Source organism: Dreissena polymorpha, chromosome 4 (assembly GCF_020536995.1).
Source record: "Dreissena polymorpha isolate Duluth1 chromosome 4, UMN_Dpol_1.0, whole genome shotgun sequence".
Taxonomy (NCBI): Eukaryota; Metazoa; Mollusca; class Bivalvia; order Myida; family Dreissenidae; genus Dreissena; species Dreissena polymorpha.
Genome location: NC_068358.1, coordinates 124,849,205 through 124,867,381, shown reverse-complemented (window position 1 = coordinate 124,867,381; position 18,177 = coordinate 124,849,205). Strand labels below are relative to the sequence as shown.

At 35.0% G+C, this 18,177-nt stretch overlaps 1 protein-coding gene across 2 annotated transcripts in view; it reads right to left on the bottom strand.

Moving 5' to 3' along the window:
• Window positions 1-14,456, bottom strand: part of LOC127875909 (uncharacterized) — a 48,684-nt gene extending 34,228 nt beyond the window's left edge. Inside the window, exon 1 of one of the 2 annotated variants that reach the window (XM_052420662.1) lies at window positions 13,611-14,456. In XM_052420662.1, coding sequence (XP_052276622.1) covers window positions 13,611-13,921 — 311 coding nt within the window. In that variant the 5' untranslated portion in view covers window positions 13,922-14,456. The remainder of the gene's footprint in view (window positions 1-13,610) is intronic. The other variant, XM_052420661.1, reaches the window with a different exon arrangement.
• Window positions 14,457-18,177: the final 3,721 nt, after the last annotated feature.

The window sequence follows — 18,177 nt, the reverse complement described above, 5'->3', positions numbered from 1 at the left end:
TTGCAGTGTATGTTTCAAATGTATCGTAAAAATATTCAAGACAGTTTAATATTATATAATAATAGTTTTCATCGATTTGACAAATGTGGCTAAAATTTCATATTTCAAGATGGCCGAATTTTAATTTGATCATATTTATTTTTTATTTTGTTATTTGATAACATTGATAAGGTCATTTGCATGGTAAATACAAGATTTCAGGTCAGTCGATACACTAATAAAATGTTGATGAATTTTTAAATGCATTTTTTGGAAATTTGACGGCCGCCATTTTAAAATGGCCGCCATACCCCTTTATGCAAATATTTGAGAATGGGTCCATATCTGATTTTGATCAGTATGATCTTAGCTAGTATTCTGCAAATTTTCATGCTTTTATCACCGAGTGAACAATTCTGGTAAAAATCTGCATAAATCGACTGGACTATGTATCGTGCATGAAAGAAGAATCCATATTCTAGATAAAATGGTTTAAACAAAAGCTGACAAAAATCAAAGGCTGACAAATTATGATCATTCAAATAAAATAACTTCCTGATATCTGGTAACATGAACCGTAAATAAATTGAACAAAAACAACAACCTGCTAATCGCTGACCCACTTTCAGTCAGAGTTAACATTTAAAGTTAGTTCCGCAAGCAATATCCACGTGCAGAACGTATTGTATTTGCATTTAAGAATTAAGTCTGATTAGATAATAGATTGACATTACGCATACGGTAGTTTGCTAATAAAATAGACGATATGCTTTTAATGCAACAAAAAATAAAAGTTGAAACTGTGGTTAGTTTTAACTCATTAATGCCTAGTGGACACTCCCATCCTTCTAAATTGGATCAATTTATTTCCAAAATTAGGGATGTCTAGTATATTTATTTCTATATTTAGAATATTTCTTACAGAAATTCCTGTAAGCAAACAGCGAAGACCCTGATGAGACGCCGCATCATGCGGCGTCTCATCAGGGTCTACGCTGTTTGCCAAGGCCTTTTTCTAGACGCTAGGCATAAATGGGTTAAACACGAATTACCTGGCCTTTTTTCTAGACGCTAGGCATAAATGGGTTAAACACGAATTACCTAATTGAAATGATTGTAATATACAAAGTAGCACTACATAAAAATAAATTGTAATATCAAATAAGTTAACTCATAACATCTATTCTAAACCTCATAACGCTGCATGTCGAGTTAGATGAGAATAAGCTACAGAACGTATGACCACGCCTAAACATGGTTAGTGCCGTTAACAACATAAACATTATTCGCAATAGACAGGTTCTTCAAACAACGAAGTCCTAGATATAAAAATAGGCTTTAACAAAGTGTCAATTCAAACACGTCGCAGTATTATTAAGAAAGGTAATATTAAAACTGATTCATTCTGAGCCCAGTTGCTAAACAAGTAAACTATTTACAAAATATAACCATGTTAAAGTTTATGCCAAGTAAGACAGAAAAATGTGTTATTTTTAATCAATTCTAATGTAATCAATGTTTCATTTAGATCCTTAGGGTAAGCACCTTCCAGAACAGCAAGATATGACTTGTTCGGGGCCTTTTCTGCTCTATCAATACCAACATAACGTTCTACCTTACTATTATACCGATGCGATAAAGCACATGGAAGCTACGTATATCTTCCTATTCCCCGGAACGTTCTGAATGCACTTAAGACAAAGTAAGAACAGATCGTTTTTAATAAAAAGTTAACAAACGGGCACATGCACGCCGATTTTCAAGAGCTTATATGACTACAACTATAGAAACTACCGTAACGGTTATGGCTGCAGCCATTAACATTGAATGTGTGGTTGCATTGTCATGGCAACAACTACAAGTGAAATAAACGGGCGTGCATATGTAGAAGTTTGACCCACAAGGTTTGCCATATTTCATGTTCTATAAAGTAACACCAAGCGTCCTAGGTAAATCGTTGTTGCCTTAAATAGATTTCATCGATAAAAGGGTTTTACATTCGTGTGTGTATCAATAACTATCAGTGCACACGAGCTTTATAAACCATGATAGAAAGTGGTTACCATTGAGAAACGGACATTCGCAAATAAAGTGCGTTCGAATCGTTTCAGTGGAATTAAATCTTTACCTTGGGCTAAATCTTCAACTGTAAATCACACCACATGCTGAATATATTTGCTATAGAAAGTAGTATAGACCACATGCTGAATATTTTTGCTATAGAAAGTAGTATTGACCACATGCTGAATATTTTTGCTATAGAAAGTAGTATTGACCACATGCTGAATATTTTTGATATAGAAAGTAGTATTGACCACATGCTGAATATTTTTGCTATAGAAAGTAGTATTGACCACATGCTGAATATTTTTGCTATAGAAAGTAGTATTTACAACTGAATTAAAAGTATTAAAAACATAAAAAAAGTAAACAAAATAAATTTTGCTTTAAAATAGAGTGTTGAATACTGATTTCATTTTCGAGTTTATGATTCGTAAATATCACTGCGAACTCACAATATGATAGACAAAGTTGTGTCTGTGTATACATATATGCCAAACCTACGAACATAAAACATACTTTTACACATACGATGACATTTCGTGGTTTTTCCTGGTATACTAGTTTACATATACATACAAACGGTGTTTCTGTTCTAATATGGTCCATGTTGTTTTTTTTCCTCAAAGTTTGGCAAACAGTTTTTAAAATGTCATAGATTCAAAAATGAACGTTTGCATCACAAAATTCATAGAGGGACTCTAACGTGCCAGACCAAAAATTATTTAGAATATCAGTAAGTTTACGTATGATTATCAATAAAAATATGGAATTTTTTTTCATGTACGTGTTACTGTAACACGTATGTATCGTATATGTTCACAAGCCTTGAGCGATGCAGAGGTAGCACGTTAACTTTCGCTCCTAAAGGTCACGGGTTCGATCCCCGACAAGGATCTTTTCTTGCTGTTATAATTATAGAAAACCATTTTAATCTTATTCGGGGTGTTAGTACATGCATTTTCTTTAAATTTTAAACTACGAGAATTATTTAACAAGAAAAATCATTAATGAAAGAGTACCCTATTTTCATGAAAATCAATGTTGGTGTCTTCAAAATCAATTTTAAAAATAACAACCTGAAAAATGACAATCAAAGTTTGGTGTTTTGAAGAATCAAATTTAAACATTTAATCCACGTATACATTAGAATTCCTGATTGGCAGCCTTAAGAACCGATTGTCAACAGATTCTTGTACACTCCGAACCATGTTTACCATTCAAATATAGTACAGTAGAGACATACACGGGTACGAATTATTTAGATACCTTAGGCACTTATATAATGAACAAAACAATGCAAAGAATAACCGACAGACATAACAGATAGCAGATAACTTTCTCCTTTTTCTCGGTGACATTCCTTAAAGGGGCCTTTTCACAGATTTTGTAATGTATTGAAGTTGGTCATTAAATGCTTTATATTGATAAATTAAAACGTTGGACATAAAAATCTCCAGTAAAAATACACAAGAATACAATTTAAAAAGAGAAGAAAAAATACTCAATTGGGCTTGAACCACTGACCCCTGGAGTCCTGGAGTAAAAAATCTTCCGCTTTGACCACTCGACCGTTCGTGCCCATTCTGTGAGGCGATGTATTGTTTACTTTATAAAAGCAATCCTCGTAGTTTAATAAAATATAACGACAGCAGCAGAACTTTCCAAAATATTCAATCGTTTCGCGTCGCAACGCTTTATAATTTTCAGGTTTTCAAATCGTCAAAAAAATGCATATAATGGATATTTTAGAGCATGATTAATGTTCAGTATTACTATTTCCTCACAAATATCCTAACTTAAACGAAAATTTGCGAATCTGAAACAACTTTTTTTATTTGTCAATTTACCGAAACGTGAAAAGGCCCCTTTTATAGTACAAATATATATGAATTGCTCATAAAAGAAACATTCATAATATTTAATGACTAGCTCGGTCGAGTTTCACACAAGTGTCTGTAATGCGGAACAATATGTGCAAGTTTCAATGTATTGTTTACAGTGTACTAGAACGACCACATAACATGGCCCGTGAAATTCGCCAATAACCTGCAACATAACAATCACGCACTGAAGCACCGGAAAACATTATCAAAGTATATTGTATATTGCGCGGTTCTAATTTTGAAATATCGGTTATTATAAGTGTGTTGTATGATGATTGTATTCTGTCTGTACCATTTGTCGTCAATATATAATTTTAAAAGCAATAAAATCAACAGTACACTAAAAAATAAAAACCAAGCTGTTCTGATTGGGAAACCGTCTTAATTAGTTCATGTTTTAATGCTAACAGTGCAGTGTTCATGACAGACTAGAATGAATGCTTATTCATCCACAACCACGGCATACCAGATGGACCACTTTTGTACGTTAAACGTCATCTTAATAGCCGTTTACTTGCTTAAGGGGAAATGCCTCTGATTTATGACGGACTACATACATTCAATTCAGATTTAAAAACCCTCCTACGTGAACTCGTCACTGCACGTATGTATGGTTGTTGTTGAACATAATCTACAAGTTATTCTGGTGTAACCACGTAACACCAAAAACAACATAGTGCAAAAACATATCCATCACTATACGTGCGATATAGTACAAGTAAAACGTGGTTAATTGTTAAAAGATTTTGAACCAAGTAGGCATAAAATGCGCGTTTTTGTTGCACGCCTTAACGGCAAAACATGAGTGAACAATTAGCCTTTGTTAAGTAAACGATTTGAGACTTCGTCAAACTGTAATATTATATGGCTTCGAAAACTACCGGTTGAACTTACCGCAGTCGCATTTCCTTGAACGAAGCGTTCGTATTTTTAAAGACATGACAATAAACGGGGCGGAAACCAGAGAATAAAATAAGTCAATGTTGTATTTTTTTCTCATGTAAATATTGATTTAGTCTAGATTTAAAATAAAATAAACTTGCAGCTTTCTTTTTAAACAAAAATCGGTCTCATTGTTCTCAAAGCGTTGGTGTTTGCGCTCTTCTACGTGTATTATTCAGGAACACACAATTACTGCTCTCAGATTTTTTATATTTATCATAACAATACATGTATATCCCAACGGTAGACACGTGATTTGTCCGAAGAGACGCATGCAAATGTCATTATCATCACTTATCTTTTTTTAATTAAAGGGGCCTTTTCACGTCTTGGTAAATTAACACAATTAACAAAAAGTTGTTTCAGGTTCGCAAATTTTCGTTTTAGTTATGATTTTTGTGAGGAAACAGTAATACTGAACATTTACCATGCTCTAAAATATCCATTTTATGCATCTTTTGACGATTTAAAAACCTAAAAATTATAAAACGTTGCAACGTGAAACGATTGAATAATTTTGAAAGTTCTGTTGTTGTTGTAATATTCTGTGAAACTACGAGGGATTGCTTATATAAAGTGTAAAATACATCCATGATTTTATTAGCACGGATGGTCGAGTTGTGTAGGCGGTAGACTTTTATTCCAGGACCCCAGGGGTCAGTGGTTCGAGCCTATTGAGGGTTATTTTTTTTTAAATTGTATTCTTGTTTTTTACGGGAGCGTTTTAGTTATTATGTTTAAATTTATCAATATAAAGCATTTAATGACAAACTTCGATACATGCCAATATCTATGAAAAGGCCCCTTTAATACATTATTTTTACACAAAGAAGGAGTATACCAATATTTTTCTATTTACAATACAATAATTAATCAATGAAACTCGTCTATTTCAATATGAATGCATAAACATGCATACTATAATGAAATTATAGGTTTAAAACTTGCTGACCATTCTCTATACGTTGCGTTAGGCCTATCTGGGCATAGGCCGCCAACAACTGCTCTCCAACGTCTCCAGTCCTGTGCCCTCTTTTCAATTTCTCCCTTGTTGATGCCTAGTATCCCAATGTCTTCAATATGGTCCCGCCTCCAAGAATTATTGGGCCTTCCTCTCTTCCTCTTGCCCTGTGGGTTCCAACTTTTGGCCTGCCTGATAATACTGGTTGCTGGTTTCCGGAGTGTATGGCCTATCCAGCCCCATCGTCTTTTTTATTTGTATGTCTATAGATCCCTGCTTGGTTTGTTGCCACAGGTCCTCACTACTGTGGGTTTCTGGCCTACGAATTCGTCTGAGGCAGTTGTTAATGAAGGTTTGGACCTTTCGTGTGGTGGTTTATGTTGTCCTCCATGTTTCCGATCCATATAATAAAACTGATTTAACATTTGAATTAAAGATCCTAAGTTTAGTGTGTGTTGATATTGCTTTGGCGTTCCAGATATTTCTGAGTTGGAGGAAGACTGCTCTTGCCTTGCCGATCATTGCTTTGACATCCGCATCTGTGCCACCATTATTATTCACAATGCTACCCAGGTATGTGAAAGCTTCAACCTCCTCTTGCTCCTTTACTCCTAGTGTAATCGGGCTGTTGTTGGTAGTGTTGATTTTTAGAATCTTGGTCTTACCTGTGTGTATGCTCAGTCCTATCTATATGCATGAGCGGTTTCTTCTATAGCCTGCCTGGTCATCTCTTAGTTGAGGGTCCACTGCATCCTTCATCCTATCCAAAATGATCCTGTTGAATACCTTACCTGGTACTGAAAGTAGAGTTATTCCTCAATAGTTGGCGCAATTACTAAGATCTCCTTTTTCTGTATTTTGACAATATATTATTCCTTCCAGTCTTCTGGCATTTCCACATCTTCCCAGATCTTTCTTAATAAAGGGTAGAACATCTTAACCGATGTCTCTATGTCTGCTTTCATAGCTTCTGCCATGATTCCATCTGGCCTAGCAATCTTAATAAACTCTTGTCAAAATGAATGCGTTTTCAAAACATGGCACCAAAAAGCGTTGTCATTTTTAATTTCTTAACCGGAATTGAAAAATCAATAATTATCTTTCATTCGCTAATAAAATAACATGAACTTAATTAATGTGTGCATAGTGTTTTGTGTCCAAATTTAAGGTGGTTTGTTATTATATTTTACACTTAAATGAGAAAAAAAATTCACTGACGTAAATCGCCATATTATGTTTCTTTTTTTCCCCTCTTCTACCCTCCTACCCTGAAGCTGTCGCTTCTACTCTGTTGGATGTTTTGGTGTCTTGTTCTGATAAAACTGGGCATAATGCATGTGCGTAAAGTGTCGTCCCAGATTAGCCTGTGCAGTCCGCACAGGCTAATCAAGGACGACACTTTCCGCCTAAACTTGATTATCGGTAAGGAGGGACTTCCTTGAAACTAAAAATACCATAAAAGCGGAAAGTGTCGTCCCTAATTAGCCTGTGCGGACTGCACAGGCTAATCTGGGACGACACTTTACGCACATGCATTATGCCCAGTTTTCTCAGAACAAGACACATTGTATCATAAGCATAAGCTTTCATTCACAAATGCCACACACCTGTTGAATGTTCTTGATATTATTATGTTCAAATTAGTCAGTGACAATCTCTTACTTATCTTACTTTGGCTGTCTACACAGAGTTTATACAACGTTTAAATATGCACGCATCCACAAACATGCATACACGATGAAAATCACACCATTAATCTGGATTGAGTAATAAAGCAGAAATTGACTTTTTTTTTAAATGGTGTGTTTTTATTACGGTCCTGATTTGTTAAGGCAGTTTGTCACTGGCGTTAAATAAAGGACCAGCGGATGGCAACATATTCCTCCTGATAATGCGTCTGAGTTCAGGATTCCTAAAACAATTGACGTTTTTTTTCTTGCTCTTTCATTGTTGTCATTAGTTTTTCTTGTTTTGTATTACGATTGTTTCCTTCCCAGGCTGGTTAATCTCCCACATAAGCATGCGTGCAGCCCTCTATCGGTAATATTGGCTTGCATTTGCATATTCGTTTTGTTGTTTATCTCCATAACATCGCATGGTGCTGAAATAGAAGGTCACAACGCGATTTTCTTGAAACTATCATTTGTGTGCGATGATTCCCTTTCAACTGATGATTTCCGAAAGTAAAAAATCAGTCTGTCTGTTACCTGGTATAATAAATACCGGTAGTACACTTCAGTACTATAACGTGCTGCCAATATGCTTGGAAACGAGAGATTCATGAACCCTACTTTCGATGGGACTTCATACACTGTATTTCTCTTTCTGAATGTATAGTACCAGCGTGCCAGTAGGATCTTAAAGCAACAAATGTTATCGACGTTTGAGTCACCATATCAGAGCCTATGTGTAATCGTTTTGCATGTAAGTTTAACTTTATGGAAACACAGCGGCACATGCGTCAAGATCGAAGGTCATTGTCGTTTCGGGTACTACATAAAAATACCCAAAAGTATACTACAAAGAACCCGGATACGGTAAAATACTATAAAGTACCCCGGAGTGCGACCGAGTGGCTTTAAGAATATTTTCCGTTAACGAGGTACATTGTAGTATACTTTAAAGTACCCGGAATACTTACAGTATTACATGAGCATAAAAAACACAATTTAGCATAAAATTGTTTGATTGCGCACTGTGTGTTTCGGAATTAGAAAAAAATAGAGTTTTATGCTGCCGATTTCTCCCAAATCCTCTTGCAATGTTCCTGAAAACAAAGTTCTTTCTGTGTCTGTAGCTTGCGTTTCTTTGCTAGTGCATAGCTTCAGCAGATGACGTGTTTATCCAAACAACGGTCATATCCGTTGTGTCTGCTGTTCAGCACCATGTAATCTTGTGTAACCATTTCTTTGGTGAGTACTTTAACAATTGTAGTGTTCACTCTTCCAGTCCGTCACATGCTATGGACGGTGAGTATACCATCCCCTTTATGTTGTTCATAACGTAAATGGTAGCTGTGGTAATACTTTTCGAACGAAACGCCAGTCTTTACAACGACGTTTTAAAAGGTTTTTTTTTCATGTTGTGATCAGTGCCGGATTAGTCCCTTGAAGATCAATAGACAGTGAAACATTTGGGGCCACTAGTCGGCCTTGTGCCTACTAGAACGCCAGTGTCCAGTCGATTTCACTCGTTTAAATTATCCTATATGCTAAGGCTTGAAAGACACCAAATGGGTTAATGTTCTTTTATAGGTTTATGTAAGTGTACGTAATGCCAATACGACATTATAATTATTAGATTAAGAATTTAAGAAAAAAATCAATGAAGTCTGTATATTTATGTTTTTAATTATTTATCCAGAAAGATATAATATGAAACTTAAAAAAACTAAACTTAACGATCTATGTTAGGTAGTGACCGTTCGGTCCATTCCAAAATAAATTCTTTTGTCACGGTCTCAAGGGGCCCCTAAAAGTCGCGGGGCCCATAGGCAGTTGCCTACGCTGCCTCCTGGGTAATCCGGGACTGATTGTGATCAAACGTATTTTTATATAGCATTTGAAATAATCTCAAAAAATAAACACTTCCCTTAACTTTTATTCGAACTTGGGTCCAATGAGAGAACAGCGCACTACTGTATTGAGACATACTGTGTTGCAATCTTCTGTGTAGAACACTGTGTTTAGTTAGACATGTTTTCGCAAATAATCAACGGAAAGTTAGACACACGCTTTTATTGTATATACCGGTATTCATTCCATAAATCAACGAAATATATATTTTCTTCATGGGTGTTGTTTTTGTACAATAAACACCTGGTTGTACGGATGAAGGTCATTTTGGGGGAAATTTACATTTAACATGCATGTTTTAATACGTTTGTCAACCAAACAACACACGCTATTTACCTTCCAATGTTAACCTCTATCAACCTATATCAAAACTTTATCGACCATTTAAACCACCAGACCGTTAACTTTCTATGTAAACAAAACTGTATCATTGGGTTTAACTATTTCACATGATGTATGAATGTAGGGCATTTTGAATACCCGCTATTAAAATTAGTTAATATTTTAAGCTATGAGAATCCCTTGTTTCAAACATATACGATAGCGGAAAACTTTAAAATGATTACAATTCTTGCTTATCTTGACTCACAATGTAATTTCCGTTCTCCAGATTTAATAACGATGGCACTCATGAAGAAAGTCGTGAAGATTATTTTCTAAATATGTGCCGTGCTATGTGGAAAGGGGGTTAAATGCATGTGCGTAAAGTGCCGTCCCATATTAGCCTGTGCAGTCCGCACATTCTTATTAGGGACGACACTTTCCGCTTTTATGTTTTTTTCTTTTAAAGAAAGTCTCTTGTTAGCAAAAATCCAGTTAAGGCGGAAAGTGTCGTCCCTGATTAGCCTATGTGGACTGCACAGGTTAATCTGGGACGGCACTTTACGCACATGCATTAAACCCCCTTTTCACAGAGCACAGAGCACGGCCCAAACATATTTTACATACACAAATATAATTTTAAAACAGATTTTTTTTTAGAATACCTTGTTTTTGTATGTTCCCAAACAAACTTACTGTATGTAAAATACATAGGCGTGTCAACAGGTACAAACTTTTATCTAAAAAAAGAGATAGTATTCGACCGTTTCCATGTGCAATTTAAGTTGCTCTTCATATTAAATAATAAACCATATAGAGAATGGACCAAAAATTCGGTATCCTTATAATCATTTATGTCCCTTTAAAAAATAATAGCACTAGAGACGCCCAGGTATAGCAAACACTGATAAAGAAAGTTAAAAGGAGACACAATCAGTACAAAAGGTTTATAAAATGTAACGACATGTATGCAACTAAACACGATTCCAAGAATTAAACAACTTTGAAGAGTCATGATTCGCATGCACAGACGTACATATTAAGACGAAATTATGCGAGGAAAAAATGTTGAAACCATTATATTCTAGAGTATATAGTCAACGAACAGTAAGATAACCCCTTGCATTTAAGCAAGTTAGTCATGAATGTATGCGATTACGCTTCAATGAAATATGTTATTTAGCACTAATATATGCTAAACAATTGTTGTGTGACTGGAAAATAACGTATATGACAACCGATTTATCAAACAAACAGACAAGCAATTCATTTTGAAGAAATTCATTTTTTGCACCACGAGACAATCCGAGAATACATGGCTTTTTCGTCAATACATGCGGTAATTGTTTTAACCCTTAAAGCGCTGGAGCCGAATTTTAAAGGCCTTTGCAAACAGTTTGGATCCAGATGAGACGCGAGACAGAACGTGGCGTCTCATCTGGATCCAAACTGTTTGCTATTCTGATAGTATTCTTTGAAAAAAAATGAAGAAAATGCTTATTTTAGAAATTCAGCAGACGACATTTTAGCAGAAGACAAATTACCCAGCATGCAAAGGGTTAAGATGGAGTACTCAGTGGATTATGAAATAAGCGATTGTTTAAAAACAAAATTTAACTATCGTGTCTAACAACTAGTTCTCTTTAAAACCTTGAACGTTGTGATGAACCCTTGACTCAACCGAAGTACATGTTATAGTACAATAGGTATTTAGTCCCTATCTGCTTCAGGCATTTTTGCCATAATTATCTTACGGTGAAACATATGCCGCAAATATACTTATTTTAGCGCATGATTATATGTACTTTTTCTCTCTGTTCTGAACAGCTGTGCCCTAGTTATTCAACATTCGCATTAGAAATTGTAGGCATCAGATCTTTTATGAACTTCGTGCACATCGCCTCATATCGTTAATGATTTTCACTCCGATCGTTTTCCAAATATGTACGTACAGCTACAACAATTTTGTCAGAATCAAAAATAAAAGCGGTCCGAATACGCGATACACAATAAATCAAATGCCTCCGTCATGTAGAAGAAACGCTCTCGCTTTACCGCGAGAGGTACGGGGTTCAAATCCCGCGGCATGCATACTTTTTTATTAAACTTTTTTTTCTAATAATAATTATTTTAGGGTATTCAAATGTTGTTAATAAAAACATTTAATGGCATATACAAATAGAAAGAGTGTGAAGAAATCACTTTATTTCCTCAATAAAAATGTCCCCTGTTTTTCATATAATGAACAAAACGCATCGCGAATTGAAAGGTGTAGGAACCGTGTTTTCATGTTGTTTGTTCCTTTATGATTTTATCATGAACAATCATCTTAACATTAAAAAAAAAATGTTTGAAAATTTGTGCTTTTTATAACTCATCGTTACTTTGGGGAGCAATATAAACGAGTTCGGGCCCGATCGCGTTCGTTACAAATGATGTGCTTCATGGTATTTATAATTGTAGCAGATAGGGATAGTTGCATTTTAAATAGAGCATGTTACGTAAATTTATACAACATCTTAACTGCATCACAATTATGGAATATTAATTAGTGCCAAACGTGGGTGCCCTTGCACGTGAAACTTCAACTTTAAATTTTTGAATTGAAACTAAAATAGCATGTTTAAAGTTAGTATTTTCCTTCTCGTATTTTTTTATTCATTTAAAATGACTTATAAATAGAGATTGGTAGTTTTCCTTGTTTTCCCAGGGAACGACATTTGTTTGCGTATATTTCCTTTATTCCACTGTTTACACGTTATTTACTTTCATTCATGTATAAATAATGTATCTATGTATAAACGTATACACAATAAGTCCTTTATAATCAATATTTTGTTTAAAAGAATGACCTTTGTAAATAAATGGCTAGGAACAAACAACCTGTGTACATGCTTATTGTTGTTGAAAACAAGGTCGACGAGAAAAGTATGTTATCGATACAGAAATAATGTGGCAACTGTTTCGATACATACCGAATCCGTAAACCTCACATATATATCCTTTTTGTATCAATTTCCCACCATTAACACTAGTAAAACCCGTTCAATTTGATTACAACGTATTCCGCTAAACAATTGTCTGCCATTTTGCGACCTAATTATAGATTCGGTGAAGCGGTTACTAAAATAGTACGAATCGTCGCACAGACGAAATCGGATAATTTTGCCTTAGTTTTTAAGTTGAAATCTTACCTAAGTATTAACCTAAGGTTCTTTATGAATACGAAAGTTAAGGAAATCCTTACCTTAGGAAAATAGTTTGATAACTAAGGAAATTTCTTCCTTAAACCTTAGGTGCTTTATGAATACCGGCCCAGAAAAAAGGTTGAGGGCTGGCAACTTAGAATGTATGAGAATTTTAAATTGCTCGGAATTTTTTTCTTAGCATTTGATTTAGGGGCAGCATACTAGCGTATATCTGTACATGTATATATATATATATATATATATATATATATATATATATATATATATATATATATATATATATATATATATATATATATAACATCTGAGAGGAGGAACAGAAAGTAAAATGTATTACAGCTTTAATACCTTAAACAAAAAAAACACCACCCCATGGAATTTAACAACTTACTCGTGATACTGATGTTATGTTATATTCTTACTATCTGGATCAAAAAATAAATATTTTCTATTCATGTGTGTTGGTGTGTAACGGTCTTTTAACTTAGGTCCACTACTACTTTAGATGACCAATGACGTTTAACATGCTGCCATTATGCAATAAAACATAACTTGAACAATATTATTGACAATATTGCCCATATTGAAAGTAGCTCAGTACTGGAGACTATAGTCCTAAAAGTAACGCTTTTGTGTTAAGATATATTTTTTTGTTATAAAAAATCATCGTCCAAACCTCATTAGCGCCATGATGATTCTGAAGCCGCCATTGATTCTCAGGGCTTTGTGTAAACCAGTTTCCCCAGCATTGTCCTGCGCGTCTATATCGATATCCTTACATACGAGCATATACACACCGGACACGGTTTGTCCCGTTATGAATCTGTCGCCATTCTCTATTATAAGGTGCAGAAGGGTTCCACCCGTTACATCATCGCGAATGTTTGGGTCTTTTCCGCTCTTTAAATAGTCCATCAAGGCCACTAAAATGGCCTCAGTAGTACCAGTTTTTATAATTTTGAACAACTTCAATTTTCTAAGGCTCATCTTCGACCTTTCTGTATTTTCACGAAAAGAAAACAGTTACCATTTTAAACACAGCATCACAAACTAAAGATTCTTTTACTTTCCTTACGTCCCCCCGCGAGAATCACTTTTTACTGTAACGCGCAATATTAATAGCAAAATGTTAAGCTTTCCATACAATCTTCGGTTACGAGAAAGTAAACACGATGTTTTTGAACGACCTGTACTGGTTTTGTATGCCTTACAAAGTAAAACCAAAGGTGTATTGGCTAGTCGACACACACTGTCACAAATATAGATTTTCTCCTTTCCTGTTTAACACTTGATTCACCTTACAGAAAACTGAGAATTGTAATTAGCGATAGATGGCTTAGTAAAATCGATGGTTTCACAGTTGTTTTTCTCCAGTTCTGTGTCGTTTACTTCACGTTTATGTTAAGAGTTTCGACTGAACATGTTAAATGAAAACTCGCGTTTACTTGTGACAGTCATCCGCTTAAGGTAGTCGTATCAATATGAACTGAAAGGTGTACCTGTCTACCTATTCAGATCGTGAACTGGTGTGCGAAATTGTTGAATATCGCAAAAGCCGCAATTACTCATGCGAAACGCTGAAGAAGAAATTAATGAAACTGCCTGGGGGAACAGTTTTAAATAAATGTATGCCATTACAAACTCATGTAACTGCTGCCTATTGTTTGCATATATATAGTCACTTTTTATCACAGGCCGACTGGACTCCCGACTCTGCAACTGAGAATAAATATTATAAAAGTGTGAAATAAGATGGGATTTTAACATTTTGTAAAAATCAAGGGGACATTTCAAAAGAGAAAACAACGACTTAATATATGGACAATACGAAAAAGATAGATAAAAAACTCTTGTTTAAAAAAATATGTATTAAATTTGTGTATTATATTATATGTATAATATATCTATATTTGACGAGTTAAAGTTGATGTGAATAAAACTATTTACGAAAGTTTAAGCTTAAAAGTAAGATCCAAACTAATAGGTACGGCGGACCAGCCGATAAGTCCAATACTTGATTTATACGCGGCAAAGTGGAATAATGTCGTTTCTTAAAATATTTGCTATACAGGGTTTCACATTGAGAACGGCAAGTTGTCTCCCTTGCATAACAAAGTATTATCGGAACGAATTTCGTATTTCAAATCGGTCTCACACATAAACATGTGATGTCGAGGCGCCGTAAAGCTTTAGATCAATAGCGGTGCAAAAGACACAACCTTTTCTGTTGGATTACCAAATACATTAATGCTATTTCTTTATGCAATTTTATTACAAATACGAATCTTTACGGTGAATCTTTACGGTGAGGATCGGAATCAGAAATGAGATGTAAGATCGTAAGGTTACATATTTTCTATATGTCTCGAATCATTCACAGCTTAAACTTAGCTGCAACTTTTTGAGTATTAATCGAGTCAAGCAAGATAATTATATAAGCCCATTTTTTTGTTTGCTTAGTGTGTTTTTTTTTAATGGTAAAAAATAACATTTTCGTTCGAAGGTGACGATCAATATAGATATAACAGTTGCGTAGCCAGACCCAAATTTTAGCCGAGGCAGTATATTAGGTCATTCAAGGGGTCCGGGCATGTCCCCCCCCCCCCCGTATTTATACCTAGAACGTCTCTGGTGCGTTTTAAGGTCATTTAAACCACATTTTATACCTAAATTATCGGAATCATGGACGCCACATAATACATTAAATCAAAAGCGTTTTCAATCATAAGCACATATTAAAAGGATCATTGATGGAAGTTATTTAAAAAAAACAGGACCCTCTGGGGTTCGAACCAAGGCAGTGAAAATATAATACTTGTCAATGGATCCAGAGTCGGACGTGTTACCGATTGCATCACAGGGACATATTGATTATCATGAGGAGTACAAATATTTAACTTAAATCAGTAAAGTTTCTTGCCATTTTTTTTTCAATTTTCTTGTGTAATTTTTTATTTAGCAATGCGTCATCATTTTCTATCCGTTCTATCATCAACTACATTGACTATTAAAAAGAAGACTTGAACTTCTTAAAAAAAGTTGAATACGCGGGATATCATAATTTGAAAATTCTAATGTAAACAAACATTCTTTCCACTTGAAACGGTCCCGGATTTAACTCGACGCCGGCCATAAAGAGGAGAATACCAATAAATCCGAAAACGCCAACCACCCGAAGTGTGTCTAAGTCTAAAATAGAGACAGACCTTGCCGTAAAACACCCTATTCTTGCTCGGTACGTTTCGATGTCCACCATGATTTTAGCATCGAAGCGTACAGTGCGACGCTTTGTTTAATATTCGGATTTTCCAAATCATTTTGCTGAGCCAATGTGGCATCAATTGAAGTTATTTAATTAAAATAATTATCTGCCTCAACATGAACCAAGTGTACTTAATGATAATAATTGTTTGTGAATATCATAGCGCCTACAATTTATTAAATTTCATCAATTTCTTATAAAGATTTTATTCTTTAAAATATTGTTTTCTTTTTTTCCTTGTAATCTCAACATTGTTCTGCAAATTTTGGCCGAGGCAACTGCCTCGGCGTGCCTCAGCGTGGCTACGACGCTGAGATCTGGAAGGATTTGAGTTTATGTTTTTGTTTTAGTATTTTATTATGAAAAGTAGTATCATTTTCTTTTATATCGTAAAAAAAACTATCGGAAATTGACACGTGTCTTGTATTGTGAGAAAAAAAACACGAAATATTAGTATCCATGATAAAAGGGACATCGTTTAATTATCTAGCCACACATGTGTGACGTATGAAAGCCTGAGCTACCGATAATGGTCAGTTTGCTATAAATAAGACAGCGTGACTTCAATTTTCTATCGGAATGTATGTTGGTTTGATGTTCCATTTACAAGACGCAATATTATATTTTTAAGATCCGCGTTATGCAAAAAATGGGTCTTATGCAATATGCTGCCAGCGTGGCTCCAGCGCAGCCTGTGCATCCGCGCAGTCTTGTCAGAACATGCATACTGAATAGGCTACTCGGGAGATATCACGATACATTTCGTGCTTTTTTATAGCGGATAGCGTAGCCCCTGACCAGACTACGTAAGTGCGCAGGCTGGGCTTAAGCTACGCTTTCCGCATATGCCATAAGACCCATTTTCGCGTGACACGAATGTAACCGGGTTATTTGAATGTGTGCAAAGAAAACTGCGTCTTAATTAAATATCAACATACCACATGGTTCGATGACGAAGAAATAAATTCATGATAAACCATGTGATGTTATCTCACGTAGTAAAATGTGTTTGTATCTACGAACACTGTTATGTGGTTTAATATTCGTGCACTTCATAACAAACATTTCATGCGGTGTATATGCGACTATTTCGTGAAAAAAAGAGCACAGCAATACTCAAACCTTTGTTTTTAATTTAATAAATTAGAAACGTCAATTTTCTACCTTTATTTCAAAGTCAGGATAAACTTCGACTGGTGCCATCCAAATATCGTTTTCTTTTCTGGCAGTATATTCGGGGTTGTTTACAGTTAACTACATAATTCACAACAACCGACTGACGTACGGTGCAGCATGTCAACCGCATCATTCGCAGATCCACTTCTTTATATATATATATATATATATATATATATATATATATATTCACACATATGGCCAGTTACGGGGTCTCTGATTTAGAAATAGGTTATGGGGTTCCCACTTTAAATACATGTATCTCCATACCCTTTTTTATCCGATATAAACACGAATTAAGGTATATAGGGGTACCTACTATTATTATTGTATATAAATACGTCATTTATTTAACGTCTTATACAAGGAAATATATAGCGAACTTATTTGCGAGGTATATACAATTTCAATTTCAGACCTGATTGTGGTTTTCGATTTAAGACCTTATTGTGAGATTTGATTGCATTACCTCCCCTACACCCCCCTCATAGTAATTAAAGGAGCCTAGAATGCGGGGTTGTATATAGACCCCGTTTTTAGCATAGGTGCAACGCACCTATGCTTAAGGTATATACGACATTTCAAAAACACACATCGAACGGTTGTCCTTTTTGAAGCCTTACCTGATCAAAAATCAGACGAAATATCTTTTTAATTTAGTTTATGGTAATTCTTACAATATTTTTTTTGAAACGTTTTTCTAACGTTTTCTTCCAAGAATATTGCTGACAACGTTTTTAGTGAATTTTTCTAAGACCTTTTTACGTGAAAAAAACTTCTAAGAAACTAAAACAAATTTCGTTCG